The sequence below is a fragment of the Pleurodeles waltl genome, chromosome 10 (genome assembly GCF_031143425.1).
Source record: "Pleurodeles waltl isolate 20211129_DDA chromosome 10, aPleWal1.hap1.20221129, whole genome shotgun sequence".
Lineage (NCBI taxonomy): Eukaryota > Metazoa > Chordata > Amphibia > Caudata > Salamandridae > Pleurodeles > Pleurodeles waltl.
Genome location: NC_090449.1, coordinates 955,131,813 through 955,149,787, shown reverse-complemented (window position 1 = coordinate 955,149,787; position 17,975 = coordinate 955,131,813). Strand labels below are relative to the sequence as shown.

Genomic DNA, 17,975 nt, shown 5'->3' with positions numbered 1-17,975 from the left:
CATGATGGCACCACTACAGAGGGACCGGGCCTGGCTCATCGGTATGTATCTTTTCATATGTGTTCCTCTCTGCTCTCTGCTCTCTACACTCTTCGCAACCTGTCCCATCACACTCCCGGTCTTCACATGGTTCTTACCTCTGTGCACATAGGTAACTCTGGCTAGCCCAGCCTTCCATGGCTACTGACACCCATGAGGCATCCAAATGCAGTTGTCGAGAACAGTTACAATAAGGCCCACAGTAGGACAAGACAGGTGGATGAGCGTACCTTTGGCCTGCTGAAGGCCAGATTCCGGTGTCTGCACATCTTCGGAGGTTCCCTACTCTACACACCACAGAAAGTGTGCCTGATCATTTTTGCTTGCTGCATGCTACACAATCTGGCCCTAAGACATCACATCCCATTGCTGAATGCAGAGGGGTGGCAGCTGTACCCGTGGCTGATGAAGGGGACTTAGGGAGTGATAAGGAGGAAGATGATGAGGATGCAGCTGCCTCCAGAGCAGAGCTGATACAACAGTACTTCCACTGAGATACATGTATGTGTCATTTGTATGGTATGTGTCCTGTTCCACTGTCTGCCTTGTGCTATGCTACCACCTGCTGTCTGTAATCCCTGGAGATATTGGAGCTCTGACTCTGGGTGGGTTGAGGGGGTTACATTTGGCCATGAGTTGGGTTCTTACTGTGCACAGGTCAGTGCTATACTCATTCTGGTGTTTTGTTGCTACACTTGTCATCTATGTGCATGACCATTGTTCCCTAAATTGCGAGATCCAGTGAAATATGTGTGCTACACTAGGTGGTTTCCTCTGTATTGCATCCAGTCCTGGGATTCGACATTGGGAGGCAGTGCAATATTACTGTTCATGGCAGTGTGAACTGTAAAACGTGTGGCTCTGTTTGCTGTGAGGGAGGGAGGTATGTTTTGGGAATGTGGTTTGTTATGGCCAGATGTTTTTGGGCTTGACTTGCCTTCTCAGCCTTGGCTTCCTATACTTACAGTGCATGTGTGTTGATTTGGTATATTTAATGTCTATATTGACTGATATCCCTGTCTTGTTCTACTTTCAGGACATTGTTGTGGTGCACTCTGGTCCCTGCCTGACCTGTTGCCTCCCTTGACCCATCTCTACAGCCACTGCCTGCTCCACTCTAATCCTTGCTACATATTGCTCCCCCTCTGTCACTCACACATACATTAGCAGGACTTTGGGTTGACTGTTGCACATGTAATGGCAGTCTCTTTGACAATAAAGATGTAGGTAGGTACTGTGCTCATTGGTGTTTACTTGGGAGGTACAAGTGAAAGGGGTGATGAGTGGGGTCATGGCAGGTGGGATCAGCAGAGTACTTGTGCCAGCTGTTGGTAGTCGAGGTCCAGTATGGTGGCCATGGGAGTATAGAGAGATGACAGTGAATAGTCAACAGGGTACCTCATTGACACACAAGGGAGAATGTTGAGGAAAAGATCACTTCCTGGTGGTGGTCTTGGTCTTGGCATCAGTTCTGGCAGGATGTCTGCTTGGACGTCCTCGCTTGTCTGGGGGCTCGTCGGCAACAGGGGTAGTGGTGCTGGTGTCCTGCGAGTCCTGTGGCAGGTCCTACATTCCACTAGCTGCCGCTGATATGGAGGGCTCAGATGGGATGTGGCTAATGGGAGGTACCTGCTGGTTGGAGATGGACTCACGCAGGATGGTGGTGAGTTCCTTCAGCACCCCTGCTATTGAGGCCATGGTGGCACTGTTGCATGGCCTCTTGATGGTATTCACTCTGCAGCCTGTGGGTCTCCTTCACAGTGGTGCGGATCTGGGCCAGGGTGTCCTGGTTTTGGTGGTATGCACCCAGGACTTGGGTGAGGGCCTTCTGGCCAGTCTGGTGTTGTAGCTGTCCCGTCCCTTGGGACATTGATCCCCTACCACTACCCCAAAGCCCCTCTGCCTGTCCCCCTGGCACAGGGTGCCCACTCCCACTAACACCAGGCCCTTCATTATTTGAGGGGTGTGCGCTTGACTCTGGCGCCTGTACTGTTGGGCCCACTTCTGATTGAGAGGTCCCCTTGTTATAGGTTTGGGGAGGAGGAGCTGGCTGAAGTGTTGTAGCCACATGGGAGGGGGAGTCCGGTGTGTCCGGGGTGGGGCTGCTGGGAGTGGACTGACCAGTCACCCCAGACGGCCCAGGCAAATCGTCCCTATTCAGATATCCTCTGGGGCCTTCATACTGGGAGGGCTGTCTGACATTGGCATCTTCTGCAGGGTGGCAGTGGCTGGGTTACCTGTGGATGGAAGGGGGAGAGTTTGTATGTGGATGTGTAGTTGCCATTTTCATGGTGTGGACATGCAGTGGCTCGATTTGCTTCCCAGTGAAGGCAATGACAGCTGCAGCACTGCAGACATTGATATGGGCATGGGGTTTGTGCCATGATTTCTATGTGCCATGATGGGTTGTGGATGGTGGTTGGCATTGCTGTCATTGCCATGTGTTAGGAGGCAGTTGTGGCAACCGGTAGGTGTGGGCTGTGATCTGGTTGTCCATGTAGGTGTTCCACTGTGAAGTGGTACAGTGAATTTTAGCTTTGTGGGGTGTAATGCATTGTGGGGAATGTATGGAGATGGAAGGAGAGGGGTGGTGTGCCTTGCAGAGGAGGGGCATGGAGTGATTGGGGTATTGCAATAGTGTTGGATGGGGTTAATAGGTGAGTTTTGGGTAGGCATGCTGGTTAGGAGTGGTTGGTGCCTGGGGGTGGTATTGTTGACTTACCAGAGTCAAGCCCTCCTATGATACCAGGCATGCCCTCTGGATGCATGATGTTCCAGACCTTCTCCTCCCAGGATGATAAGTCAAGGGAAGGAGGTGGGGGCCCACCACCAGTCTTTTTCAGGGCGATCTGGTGCCGGACCCCCTGAGGTTGTTTCACCTCTTCCTGATATCCTTCCTTGTGCGTGGATAGGTGCTGACTGAAGTGACCCTGTCGACGATCCTCTGCCATGACTCAATTTTCCTGGACAATGATGTTTGCTGGACATGGACTCCCATCAGTTGTGGCTCTAGTCTGACAATCTCATCCTCCATGACCTGCAGCTCATTGTCTGTGAACGGTGGGTGCTTCTGACATGACATGTTGGGGGAGTGCTCTGTGAGTAGGGTGCAGAACGGGATGATTGGTAGTGTGGGGATCTTTGTATGTGGGTGCTGGTGGGTTGTGGTGGTGGTGGTGTGTGCTAAGTGTGCAATGGAAGGTGTTTGTTGTGTATGGGGTTTGCTTCATGGCTTGTGTCTCCCTGGCTGGTCGTGGTTATCGCAAGGGATTATGGGTGTGTGGGGGGTTTTATATGGTACAGTGAGCAGGTGTGTGTGGTGTGTGTACGTGTTTCAGGTGTATTGTATTCGAACTGTCCAATGTGGTGTTGGCTACTATTGGCGGTCCCTTTTTGTACCATGGCGGTGCAGACTGCCATTGGTTTACCGCCATGCATGTGTTGCTGTGCTAAAACGGACTCATAGTTGGGAGGTCGGAATGGGGTCGGCGTGGCGGCACCAGCTGTAGGTCAGTCACTATTTCGCGGTAGGTCAACCAGACGGTGTTGGGTTTATGGTTGTATTTGGGTGGTGTGTTCTTCGTGACACAGTGGTCGCTGTACCACCAACACTGGCAAGATGGTGGCAGCATTTCGCATGACGGTCTTGCTCAAAAACTACCACAGTCATAATGACGGCCTTGGTATTTAAGTGTAACTATATCATTTTCAGTTGCTGAGATCTGTGTATCAGTTTCAGTCACCCTCTCCACTTACAGGCTGCCGAGTCATGGCGCAAGTTTTTCCACTGCCTCCCTTGAATCCTGAATTACTTTGAGGATAGTTTCTAAGTATGTGGTAGGCTGGGCTGCAATGGCTAGGGGGCCACCACGGTATCTTTGTCTTTTGCTGCTAAGGTAGTATCTTGATCTATTTTAGTCTGAGCCGCCACCAGTGGAGGGGGCTTACTGATTTCCCATCATGATATGTGTTGACCAAGGATGATAGGGAGTAAGGTCTCTGAGAACAGGCATGCTTGCCCCAGCATAGCACAAGCCACTGGTCCCATAGTTTGTGGTGATTCACAGATGGGAGAGGGGATCCCACAGGTGGGACTGAATGAAGAGTCCAGCTGCACTGACATGCTTGTCTCAGGGGGCAGCACGAGCAGTCATGGCAGGAAGCCCAAAGCTGCCCGGAAAAGAAGCAAAATAGCCCCCAAGGAGAATTGGCCCAAATTGATAAGAGTTCCACACCCCACTGGGCCTTTCACAATCTCTGCCGGGCAGCAATGTCTGAGTCCTGAAGCCTCAAGAGTGCACCTCTGCGGGCATCAGTGAGCAAAAGGCAGAGCGAGGACCCTAAAGAGCTGGGGAAGTAGGGTGTTGTGATCACAGATTGACCATAGGAGCTATTGCATGGGTCTTGGAGGTTCACCTCACTTAGGGGAGAATGGCCCAGATGTGGAGTCCAGTGTAGTGTCTTGTGGGCACCTTAGGCACAAATGTCCAGGTTATCCTCCTGCAGGTGGCCCATGCAACCTGGGGCACACCGCCTCCTCCAAAGGTTTTCACAAAACCTTCATGGGGGGGTCACATGTGGTTCCAGGCACCCACTATCCCCCTCTCCGTATGGGGCAGCCCATCAGCCCAGATGCACCTCAGGTCCAGATACCACAATCTCTCAGTTGGTGGATGTCAGTACTCCAAGGTCCAGTCTGCTCCCCCCACTAGAGCAGCAGCAGGTGGGGAGAATCGCTGTACATCCCCCAAAGACAATGGGATCCAGCAAGGCAGTTCTAGTCAACGTTGGCTCCACTCAATGTAGGCACTGTTTGGGCCTATGAGTGCCACCTCATCCATTTAAGGAGAGCATGCATGCTGTAGGAGTAGGTGCTTGGGCACCCACATATATTAGTATACCCTATACCCTACCTTATGGGATCCAGGGTATGTCAATTGGTCATATCTGCTCCTTGGGGCCCTGGTGCATCACTAATCCCTTCAGCTGATCTGCACAGGTGCCAGCTGTAGTTTCATCGTCCCCCCCAGGGAATGCCTACCCCACCGGATCTTCCACTGGGGGTTTTCTTCACCACTACAGTCTTCTTTGGATATTTAGTGGGATCCTGGGCCTCTGGTTGAGTGGGGCCATGGCCGCGAGCTGCTTTGGGCCTGTAAACTAGGCAAACGAAGCACAGTCGATCAAGGCGGGGTCGTACAATCACCACAGCAGCTTCAGCACGTGCTGCCCGCATTGGATCATCCACAGGTTGGGATCTCATCAGTCACCTCCACCCCCTTGGGTATAGGAAAATCTCAGGTCTCTGCCTAGGGGGAGGTTGGGTGCACAGGCTGGCCCCGAACCGTGCCATAAGCCGGGGTGGCTGCCGCAGCCCAGAGCAGGGCCAGGGTGATCTCTGTAAGAGACCCAGCACAGGTCTGCGGCACTGGGCCCATCACCAGGGTGGTGCAACTCACTACCTCAGTATCCAGTTTGTGTGGAATGCCATGGGAACACACTCACACAGCGAGCTGCCTCAGGCCCGTGATCTTATTCTTGACGGCCACCATCAAGCTGCACAGAGTATACGTGGTCGTGGCCCAGAGCCTCAGTTGGTCACCAGCAGTGCAGGAAGGGGCCAAATAGGAGGCAACCCGAGTGGAGCAATAGGTAGGGGGCTGCTGAAGGGGGCCAATACAGCCCTGTCAGGCAAGATTAGGTTTGAAGTCGGGGGCAGGAGCACTACTAAAGCTCTACCACCATATAGGCCCCCTTAGCCACACCACCAATTTCAGTATTATTTAAAACATTATTTAAAACATGTTAACAAATAATTAGCAACAGAAAAAATATCTTCCCCTGAAAGTGTTTTCCAGTGACTATATAAATCTATAAGTATTTTAAATACAGGAGGTGAAATCATTCATCAGGTAACAACAACAAATACTGTGTATTTTGTTGTTGTTGTAAAAACAGTGTGTAAAGCAGTATCCCAAGTCATCTCAAAGTAAAGAGTAGCATATTGGTGGAGTATGATTTGCCCCGCAAAAAGTGATAGAATCTAGCACTTACAGCAATATGTTTCATCTGAAGCATCTTCACAGTCTGGTTTGTGGTCGCAGACTAGATGTGATTCAATGCACTTCTTGTTCATGCACACGAAATCAGAAACTCCTGGGCACATACCTGGTATTTCTCCAACTGAAACCAAAAGGACAATTTGATCAATATTTCTAAGTAATTAAAGCAGGCTTTTTTACTTTGTTTAACAATTGCCTGTTTAGTCATTCAGTGCTTTGAACATACCATTTTGTTCCATCTTTTATTTTTACAATAATATGTTATTATTGTCTAGACAACTATGACAACAATTTTAAGGAAGAGACAGAACTCCAAACATCAGTTTTCAGTTTTTCCTTGTCCTTTCCTCTCCTTGTCACTCCTAGCACGGGTATTCAAAGAATGTGCTTTATCATTGTAAGCTGCTGAATGTCATCTATTTTCAATAAAATGTTTTTTCATAAAGGTAAAAATATGTTAGCTAAAACATATGTGTGTTTTGTCTTACAAATAAGTGTGAACATTGCTGCTAGGAAATGGGTAAGATGCAAATATTTACGGTAGAAAGAGGGGCAGGTAGCAATTTAAGATTGTGTTAAAAAAGCGGTGAGAGTAGGAAAAAGGAGCCGCCTATCGTCATAGGTCAGTTCAAGGAGAAGCCAATAGATTGTTTATTTTGACCAAGCCATAATGCTTGATCACAATAATATATCTGGAGGAGTGAATGTAAATATGGAATGGAGGCAACGAATATGCAATGGGTGACAGAAAAGCATGGCCTAGCAAAATGGCCTCCACCGATTCTGCTCATTTGGTCCCCCAGGATATTTTGCTTTTGATCACATGGTTTTTGGACATTTGCTGTTAATGAGTCTCCCTACACGTGCCTCAGCAATTGTAATTTCACTGTAATTGGACTGAGCATGTTTATGACCCATGTCTGCCTTTTAAGATCAGGCTGCTGAAGCCCATTTAGAGTACATGGCACTGGTCTGGTTATCAGTGAGCCCAGGTGCACACAAGTGTGGGGAGTCTGCATGAGAAACTACTGTTGTGCACACTCTGGTAGCTACACACAAGTAAAGTGCTTGTGATTGTTTTAAACAGAAAACTTGACAGTCAAAATGGACCCTTTTGAAAGTTCTAAACCATCCTTTTAAATATTAATGTCACTCCTAACTAGGCCTTATTTCCATAAACGTAGGGTGCATAGTATGAAAAGTAGGATATGTAACAGTTAATGTTGAACATGTTCTTACAGTGCAATATTCCCAAAAGCTATTTTCACTGTAGCAAGGCTGGCGCTGGGCTACATTGCTACATGTCATAAGTGTTAAATTTTGATTGGTAGCAGCTAAAAAAGTAATTCAATGAATCATTTTTAGAGTTATTCAAAGCCCAATTTAATGGTATAATCAAATTGTGACTATTAAGCAACAGATACTTAAAAAAAGTTACAATTTTCTAGCCTAAAGTGCTCACCATCAGTAGTAAAAATTATTCTAAACTTGTTGAAATAAACCCAATGTGCATGGAGTTATTTACCAACAAAGGTTTAACCTTGGACTTCTGCAAAGAGCAGCTGAGTGCCCAAATCTATATTTATATTTTATATGGGAATGGGGAGTGTGTGGGGCCCCCTCTCCAGAAGCTCATTTAGTCCTGGGGACTCAGTCCTCAGGGTTTGACACAAAAGAAAGCCAAAATAAGAACTGTTGGAGTCCTGAATGTGGCCCTAAGCCCCAACTCCAGAACTCAACATCGGGGCAAAACAGAGGAGGACCAGCTACAGAAGCTGCTCCTGGCAAGGGAGCACAAAAATAAAATAAACAAAACAACTCCAGAACTCAACATCGGGGCAAGACAGAGGAGGACCATCTACAGAAGCTGCCCCTGGCAAGGGAGCAAAAAAAAAAAAAACAAAAAAAAAAATGGTCCCAAAGGGAGAAGTACAACCCTAGACTTCCATGAGAGTAGTTACAAATAAATCTACACTAGCTAGGTTAATTTTAGACCAAATTTATTAATATCAGTAACTGTCTTATTCAAAGCAGACATTCAATTTGTATTAAAATAGTATGCAAACAACAGGAGCTCCTAAAGGTGTAACAGCACACTGCAAGTGATTGGGTGACATAATAGTGTGAAAGTGCTACACAAGATGCAAATATATACATTGACTGGTAGTGAGATATAGATAGAACAAACAACACTCAGGGGTGTCAGTGTTGAGATCTTTTGCCAAATTCTTTAAAAAAAACAAAGTCCACTGTACACTATTGTCGATGTTTCGACCCAGAGTAATTTAAATAAGGGTCATCATCAGGACACATTTATAGGTGACACCAACCAAGGTAAGTTGTCAACACCATCAGTGAATCTGTGTGGCAGGTATATGTACATTTTACCAGAACCACATACATCCAATCAGTAGAACTAGAGATATTCAATTTTAAAATTTTGCAGCAAAATAGTAAAATCATAAACCACCACTCATGGTCATCTGGTTACGCTAAACTAGGGGAAAGTCATAAGTTCAGGAAGACCGCAAATGAGTGCAACCCAGACACTGTAAAATTACATTCTAGGTCCAGAAAGAAGAGTCCTGTTCTTATTGGAGGACGGGGAGGCTGAGTATCACAGATGGTCATTGCTGTAGTATATGTAACAATTACCCCCTGCGTATGATGTTTTAAGGGTGGACTGAAATAAGACTGCATTTGTTTTCTTTAGCTTTTCAAGCAGAGTCAATAGACATCAGGGATTCAGCGAAACAAGATTTGTGTGTCCTTTTCACTGTGCTAACCATGTATGGAGGCACTGGTGCCACATATGTAATAGATATAGTTAATCATGCTTCACTTTTTTCATTCTCAGAGACTGGTAAACTCTTTATCCTACACATCATTATAGTAAATAATATTCTAAAAAATTGCTAAAAACTTGACTGGTCACATTCTTTTCTGTTGGTAAACATTGACACGTAAATATTGAGACTCGCTTGCTCAATATTGCGCTGCTAGTAATTACTAATTGGGCAAGTAAAGTTCAGAAGTTCAATACATGTGACTACCTAATTATATCCATTTTAGTTTGGTTCATTTATGAGTAGGCAGTAATAGCTCTGTCTGCTGAACACTATTCTTATTGAACACACTATTTACTCTGCAATGTGGTTATAAAAGATGGCCCACTCTTTGTAAACAGACATTGCTGTTGCTACATTTAATGTATTTTTGAATAATAATAACATTCCAATCTACATTTGCTATCATTATCTTTCATTTTACATTTTACTGCAGCAAAGGCAATAAAATACTGTAATGATGCTCGCCATCAGCTGAGAAAATGCAACACCCTGTATTGAACAATTCCAAATTCCTAGCACTAAGGCCCTGATTTATACTTTTTTAGCACCGCATTTGCATCATGCAAGTGGCGCAAACTTACAAAATACAATTATTAAGTTTGATGGTAGCTAAAACTGAAAACACTAGACAGTGGCAGAGAGAAACAGAGACAGATATATTTAATGGACCCGATTCACTGAAATAAATTAAAAAATACAAGCAGATAGTTACTCCTCAGTCTGATCGCATTTTTATTGCAGCTTCAGACAGATTTGGCCTCTTTTTTCCAAGCCATACACAGACATACTTGACTAGGATATGGATCAGCTCCTTGTTCATTACTAGATGGCTTTCTTGTCAATCTCACGGGTATGCTATGGATTTGGGCCCATATTTACAAGTTACGTGGGCTGCATCACTTTTTTTGGTGCACCGATGGCGCAGGTTGCACACCTATATCTACAAGGCCACGCAAAGCCACTTTGCGTGCCTTTACATGACCTTGTATATTTAGAGTAAAGCAATGCTGCACAAGTCGCTGTGTTGCCTTACTTTGCATCAGGGAGGCGTTTCCATGAGTGTTGCATCCCATGGATTTTGACACATTCCCATAAGCCTCGGAATGCGTCCAAAGCCTACCCCTCCCAGGGGTGGTGCAAGCGTAATGCAACAGGGAGAAATATCTTTATTTCTCCCTGTTTCTCCTTTTTCAAAGCGTGTTGCATTCTGCAACACACATAGAAAGAGGACATTGCCTCCATTGATTGTTTATGTGTAGGAAGGTGTCTCTTCCTGCCCAAAAACAATCATCCCCACAACGCAGGCACCTTGGCACATGGCAGCAATTTGTGTGCCAGCACATGGGGGAAGGACAAAAATGTGGCTTATCTTGTAGCTACAGTGCATTTCTTCCCTTTTCGGTGGTACAGCAAGGCACTTGCTGAGACACCCTGCACCATGGGCCTTGTAAATATGCCCCTTGATGCCTTCCCACCTTTTCTATTTTTTATCCTGCCCAGGAGCACTATGTTCTCCGAGTTTTCTGAATGGATGAGTTGCATTCTTACACTATTGACTTGATGAAAAGGGTTTAAGATTTGGACTGACAGCTTTTGCTGGCTCTCAATTTAATACAAAAAAATGATACATTGAATTATAGATATACACAGATGACATTGAATCAAATCACTTCACCCTTTGGTTAGGCAGATTGTAATTGATGGGATAGATAGATAGATAGATAGATAGATAGATAGATAGATAGATAGATAGATAGATAGATAGATAGATAGATAGATAGATAGATAGATAGCAGGACAGCATATATATAATGGGTCAACCCCTTTAACCCATATAGGACTTCCGTTTTGTCGATGTTAAGTTTGAGGCAGTTCTCCCTCATCCAGACGGCTACACTGCCCATGCAGAGTTTGAAGATGTTTTTAGAATTGGAGTGGTCTTCCGATAGAGAGAGGATAAGCTGTGTGTCATCCACACAGGAGATGATGTTCAGTCCATGGTTCCTTATGGCCTTGACCAGGGGGGTCATGTGGGCATTGAATAGGGTGGGGCTAAGGGCAGAACCTAGGGGAACTCTGCAGATGATGGGCTTGGGTTGAGAGGTGCGAGGAGGGAGGTGGATAGTCTGAGTCCGCCATAAGAGAAAGGACATAATATAAATAGGGCAAAAAGGTACAGGTTTTTCTTTTAGCACGGGGACATTTGTCCTATGAAATTTGCACAATGGTGGCGCTTGGGTACTGACTAAACTGGAAACAAGAAACATTGAAAACATGAATTTCATGCACATAACTTCAAAGTCAAGGATAGATAATTATTGCAGTACATGGGAGAGGACATAGATCATTTCTGAAAAAAGGTGTTGATGAGGTTGTTATGTAAATGCTTAGAACACTCAAGACAAGTTTATGGAATCATACAGACATATGTTCTTGTGTAAGGAAAGTGTTCTTAGGCAAAGCAGTATGACAGTACAAAGGGTAAATTACGGTATTATAGGAGAAACATTAGGAAGAAGAATTTGTGTTAGCAGGAATGGATATGAAACTTCTTTATACCTCTGTCAAATATGACCAAGAACTCCAATCAGCTTTTCTATCCCAGGCAAATTTTAATCTGGATATGATTCGATTTACCTTGTTTCATAATAACATGTTTTTGTTATTTGCGCCCTGCACAAACAGTTAAAGGGTCTAAAGCCCATTTCCTTCCATGCAAATATCTTTTTGGGCTAGTCTGAGAGAAGGATGATCTTGAAAGAAGAAGAGCTATAGTTCAAAACAGTGATATCACCTTTTGGGGTTGATATTAATTATAGTTAGGATGTTGTTTCTATTTATAAAGCATTTTTTACTTGCCTACATCCTAGGTACCACTTGACGAATACTCACAAAACTTTCCAAAAAAATGTGCCAGTCCCGTCAGCTGCTGCCTGGAAAGTTTTGGGATGATCCATGAAGTGGGGGCCGAGAAAAAAGGAGGGGTCCCAAAACACGTTCTCCCCAATCATTTTTCCATGGGGATTTTGAACAGCAAAAGCACAAAAATTACTGGATAGTATTACACCAAATTTGGCAGGAAGGTAGGTCCTGGTCCAGAAAGTGATCTTTTTTGTGTTGGTGTAATTGCGTTCAGACATTTTTGAGAAATTAAGGGGAAAACAAATTTGTATATCTAGGGATGCAAAGTATTCGTGACCCCTCCCGATCTTGTGGAGTTATCTGATTGGCTGATAACTCTTCAACAACAGAAGCCATTGAAGTGTTGTCATCCATCTTGGAATTCAGCTGAAACTGAGTCTAAAAAAAAAAGTGAAAAAAAAAGAATATCTCTGGTGCTGGGGTCTCAAAGGGACCCCCAGGGCTAAAAAGCCTTTTTTAATTTTTATTTTGCAAGTGGAGTCACAGTGGATCAGCGGATCTGCTGTAAGATTTAAAAAAACAAAAATGCAATCCTGCAAAGCGCTGAACTAGCATCAAACATTTTCATAAGTGTGCCCCTTACTTCTTTAATCTCAGCTCAAGTGAGGAAAAGAAAATATTGTATCATCTATTAGAAATATGGCAGGAAGCAAGCCCCAAAAACCTGAAAAAAACATCTCTCAGTGTTGATGAATGCAAACTCGTCAAAACATATTATAGGAATTTGAATCCTAGCTGTCGGTGAAAGTTGCTATCTGCCATGGAAGGTGCCTTCTTAGCCTGCTAGTGTCTGGAAATTAAGGGCAAGATTTACTGAACAGTGACGCCACGTGGTGCGGCACCACACTTTTCAGAGCTCGCTGCATTACTTTAGAAATGCAGGGATGCACCATATTTACTAAAATACGGCACACCCCTCTGTTTCCACTGGTGCTAAATTTAGCTGCCAGTGCCAGAGTAGGCACCCTTGCACAATAGTGCTAGGGTGTCTGCGTTGAGGGAGTTGATTGTTTATGTGCAGGAAGGTATTCCTTCCTACTCCTAAACAATCTATAATGGCGATTTGGCACTTCTATGTGTGCTGCAGAGTGCAGCACACATAACAGTAGCAAATCGTCATTTTTGAATGATTGTTTATGTGCAGGAAAGGACATCTTCCTGTACATAAACGTTCATTCATGGCCTTTCGCTCTCTCTATGTGTGCTGCGGGATGCAGCACAGATTAAAAAAGCAAAAATGAGGAGGAATAAAAGTATTCCACCCAGTTGTGCCATGCTAACACCACCCCTGGGGTGGCATTAGCTTTTAGTACTGCCACAGATTTACACCTTCTTGTAAATCTGGGGCAGCGTCAAAAGCAATGGGTGTTGCAGTGGAACACCCAAAGCAACACCCATTGTATGCCTCTCTGACACAGAAAACTTCATTGGTGGGGCCCATATTCACAAGGTGTAATAAAGCCACAAAAAGAGGCTTTGCACTACCTTGTAAATGAGGTGCACTGTACAGTGCCACCAGAGCGTCACAAAATGTGATGCTCCAGTGGCGCTAGGGCCTTGTAAATCTGGCCTTAAATTTCTTAGAACAATGAACCTACGGGCTATATTTAGAATTCTCTCTCAACTGGAGATGAACTGAAATATCTGCGCTCTATTGCCCAGATTATGAGGAAACCCAACAATAAGTGACTTGGTTAGTTCAAAGCAATCCTGAATAAAGAGAATAAAAACAACATGGTACACTATTGTGCCTTGCATTTTTTAAGTTTGTCAGAAAACTGTCAACATCTGTGTTTATTTTTTCTACTTCGGAGGACTTCAAAGGACCGAAGGAAGCCTGTGGCAGGTACCCAAGAAAGATGCAAACTCTTTGGATAGGAGACGTGCCATGTATGGCAGGAGGATTTTCATCTTTAGAAAGTCTGTTCACCAATTCTTTTAAGTACAGATAAAGTTACCTCGACAGATCAAACCCTTAATTTGAGTCTAAGATGTTTCCACATTTGAAGGGAATATAATTGACCACCAGATCCACAAAATCTATCTGATAGTTTGCACTCATGGGTTACTTCACTTGGTACCTGGTACAAAGGGTTGTCATTTTTGAGAATCTTTGCCTTTTTCCATTGGCTAACATGCAATGATTGATTTATGTCATCTCTTATCAGAAGTATTTTTGAAATTTAATCTGCAAAAACTCAGTATCACCTTTCTTAATTTCTTTGGCATTGTGCATATTACATTTAAAAATTATTAAATCAACTCGCATTGCACGTTTTATGTTTTTAATAATTTAACATTGTTATGTGGTTTGTTACACATTACACCTCACAGGCATTTCTATAGAAGCTGTTTGTCTATAGAGATTTGCGGGGCTTAAAAGGCCAGGCTACCAAAAGAGGGCAAAGGACAGCCTTACGGAAAACTTTGTCATTGCCATTTCTTCTGTTTAGGTACTGTGGCTGTTCAGTGACTGATAACATCAAGAATGAGATCTCTAGCTCCTCAATAGTTTGTGGTTTGTTCTCCTTCGCTGTTAACTGGGGAACATTTTCCATTAAATCTGGAGTATGACTACACCATGTGTAAAGGTCCAGCTGCATGGCTCCCAGATAGGGGGAATTAGAAAGTCAGCATATACCTACGAAAATGAGTAACCTACTCATCATGCAGGTCTTAAGGAGAAGTTCTATGTTTATAAATTGACATCTAGCAGTAAAGTATCCTTCATCTGACTGTTGACACGCTTTTAACCAATCCATTTCCATCATTCCCACCCCTTATCCTCTTCCCCCCTTCCCACTTATTTATCACCCAATGTGTTTCATGGCCACAATCAATGAGTCCTCAAGAAGACCCTAGAATTTTGTCCCTTTCAGTCGCGGCTCCATGAGCTCACAAGGGATGAGGCAGGAGCGGTGCGCAGGAGGAGCGGGGGGTACATTTAATAAAAAAAAAATAATATAAACTTACCAGATCTGCTGACATGCCGCTCCTCTTTCCGTCATCGCTGCAGGCACATGCTCCCAGCCTGTCTTCAGCCAATCCTGACGCTGCTCAGTGCAGCGTTAGGATTGGCTAGGAGTGCTCCCAGGTAGACTGGGAGCGTGTGCCTGCTCTCAACAGCCCGGCAACACAATGCCGGGCTGGAGAGAGAACGCTGTGCATATGTGTTTGGCAGGCTTGGGACAACTGGCACACTGAGGGGAGTGCACAGTGCACTGCAGTGCACTGCCCTCATCCAGGTCACCCCACAAGGCCCTTCCCTTTTCACAACAAAAGGATAATAAACATAGTTCATTATCCTTTGGTTCTGAAAGGTTTGCAGCTTCTGCTGCTGGCGGGAGGGACGATGCTCCTTCAACGGCGGATCCGCCCCTGGCCACTTTACATTTCAGCCCACGTAATTTGAACAATACTATTGAAGAAGGCACCGCCTATTTTTTTCAACTGCTTCCTGATATACGCTAATAATTGGATATTAAATACACTGTAATTATACCTCAGCTATTCACGCTCCAGCAAATGTCAGTTTTTTTAAAGGATGTCATTTCGCAATGCCCTGCCTTTTGCAATTGGCCCACATCACTCCTGTAAAGCTTTTAAGTCAAAGAAGAAACAGCTATATACATTTAAAGCACAGACCATAAATTTCAAAAGAGGTTTGCATCTATGATATGTAAATATTTCCCTTTACTTTTCACCTCTTCTAGTAGGTCTGACATAAAACCACCAGTAGGTCCAGAATGCATAGGGATTCCAAACTGGTAGAACAACCCTTCTCAAATTATTCATAGCACCAGCTTACATGAAGCCTTTCAAATACAAGTGATATAAAATACTGTTTGCGAATGACCATGAACTGGTACTTGGTGAAAATCCAGCATTTTCAGGAATTGTGTTTTGTATGTACGTATTTTTAACAAATAAGAATGTATGCTATTTAGAAATAAAGATTGTAAAGAGGAAATAAAAGACGTTGGTCGTATGTACTGTTACATTCAAATTGATCGTGTTCATATCAAACACGCTGAAGTGCACCCACTATCTCCCCAACTAATCAATATCAATATACATCCTATACATCCAAGCTCATGAAAAACCAAGAGAAAAACAGACAGAGGTCTGTGCGCTTAGCCCTTCGTACATAATGAATGTTGGCCCATTTCCGGCTTAGGCAGATTGTTGCCATTACAGTGACAATTTTCGAAACCATGGCTGAGCCCTATAATCAGGGAACTTAAGAGAGGGCCTTGAGGATCCTTGACATCATTTTATCTTCAAACCCTGATATCTCTGGCACCATAAGTGTCATAACACTTAGCAAAATGATAGGGAGTGTGCCTATTAGTTAATGATCTAAATCCTACAAAGTATTAGCTAAAGCTCTAACTCCAACTATGGCCATCTTTATCCTTTGGCAACACTGGTAAAATTCCAATCAAAGAGAGGCAGCTGCCTTTGGTCTTTATTCAGGCACTTCCTGAGGAAGAGGAGTATCAACCCTTTTACTCCCTTTGGCCTAACGGTTCATTACCAGAATACCTTTAGTTGTAATCCTCTGCCAAGTCCAACTTCAGTCATTAGACACACGTGTGCACTGACTCTCACACATAAATTCCATTTTGTCATTCTTGTTATCTCTTCCACTTCAAATACAAGCAGCTCAATCATAAAATGGTGCCATATTAAATGTTTAAGGTTCCAAACAAATGCTGATAACATATCATACCTGTCTGTTTACGATGTGAAATCAAGGGGCCCTACCATGGATAAGGTGCAAATGTGCAGTACAGATCTGTGCTCCTGTTTTGGATGAAATCAAGTATGTTAACTGAGTTATTTCTTGACGTCCATCTCAGACTGAAAATATACAACTGTGGCTGCTGCTCTGTGTTTCTGATCTGTGCCACCTATAACTCATGCAATAGGTTGAAGAGATTCACAGATATTTTAAAGCAATGTGTCAGCCTTAGGGTCATCTTCCCTCAAACCTTTTACCTTACTCCTCCATTTTTGCTGGTTTTGTTTTTGTTGGCCTTAGTACTCTGTGTACTTCACCACTGCTAACGAGTGCTAAAGTGCATGTGTTCTCTCCTTTAAATATGTTGAAATTGGCTTACACCTCATTGACACATTTAATTTACTTGTAAGTCCCTAGAAAATTGCCACTGCATATACTCAGGGCCTGTAAATTCAATGCCAATAGTGGGCCTGCAGCACTGATTGTGCCATCCACTTAAGTAACTTTTCAAACTCAGGCCTGCCATTGCAGTCTGCATGTGATGTTTAAACTCCCAGATTTAACTTGCAAAATAAACCTTTTGCCAGGCCCAAACCCTCCTTCTTAATACATATAGGTCACCCTTAGGGTAGGCCCTAGATTGCCCTGAGGGCGGGGTACAGTGTATTTAAAAAGATGGACATTTACTTTTACGTTTTACATGTCCTGGTCATGAAAGAATCTTAAATTGTTTTTCACTACTGCAAGACATACATAAAGATAGGATAACATTGGGTTAACTTATCGCATTTAATAAGTGATAACTTTAAAAAATTGGGAACAGTTAGGAATGTTGAGTTTGGTGTCTAAAGAATTGTCATTTAAAGCTCTCTTGTGAAGTTGAATTTTAAGTCACAATTTGGATGTCACTTTTAGAAAGAAGGCATTTTCTTATCCTCCCCATTTGGTGTCTGCTGCTTGTATACAGGGTTGCATGACTATCTGTAGCTGGCAGTTGATCCTTGTGTATTGCTCCCACACAATGAAACAAAGGCCCTAAGTGTTGGCAGGATGGATGATCTCTGACTTGATAAGGGAGATGAGCTGTCACCTACGACATTTACACATCACAAAGGCTCTGCCTGAGCACACTCACAAAGGGTTTGACATCAGTCTTTTATGACCCCAGACAGGCTAGGGCAAGGGCAGGGAGGCAGGAGATTCCAAACTCCTCTGGGGGCATAAATCTCCAGAAACCTTCTTGTACTTCGCAGTAGACAACAATGACAAATATTGGACCCCCATACCCAACTGTCAGTAAACCTCTGGACCTGTGGAAGACTCAGAACAACTGATGTGCTGCTCTGCAGGAAGGACTGC

General features: G+C 44.1%; 1 protein-coding gene across 2 annotated transcripts in view; it reads right to left on the bottom strand.

The window, feature by feature from the left end:
• Window positions 1-17,975, bottom strand: part of MALRD1 (MAM and LDL receptor class A domain containing 1) — a 2,469,603-nt gene that overhangs the window by 1,021,873 nt on the left and 1,429,755 nt on the right. For both annotated transcript variants that reach the window (XM_069211777.1, XM_069211778.1), the window contains exon 25: window positions 6,094-6,222. In XM_069211777.1, coding sequence (XP_069067878.1) covers window positions 6,094-6,222 — 129 coding nt within the window. The remainder of the gene's footprint in view (window positions 1-6,093; window positions 6,223-17,975) is intronic.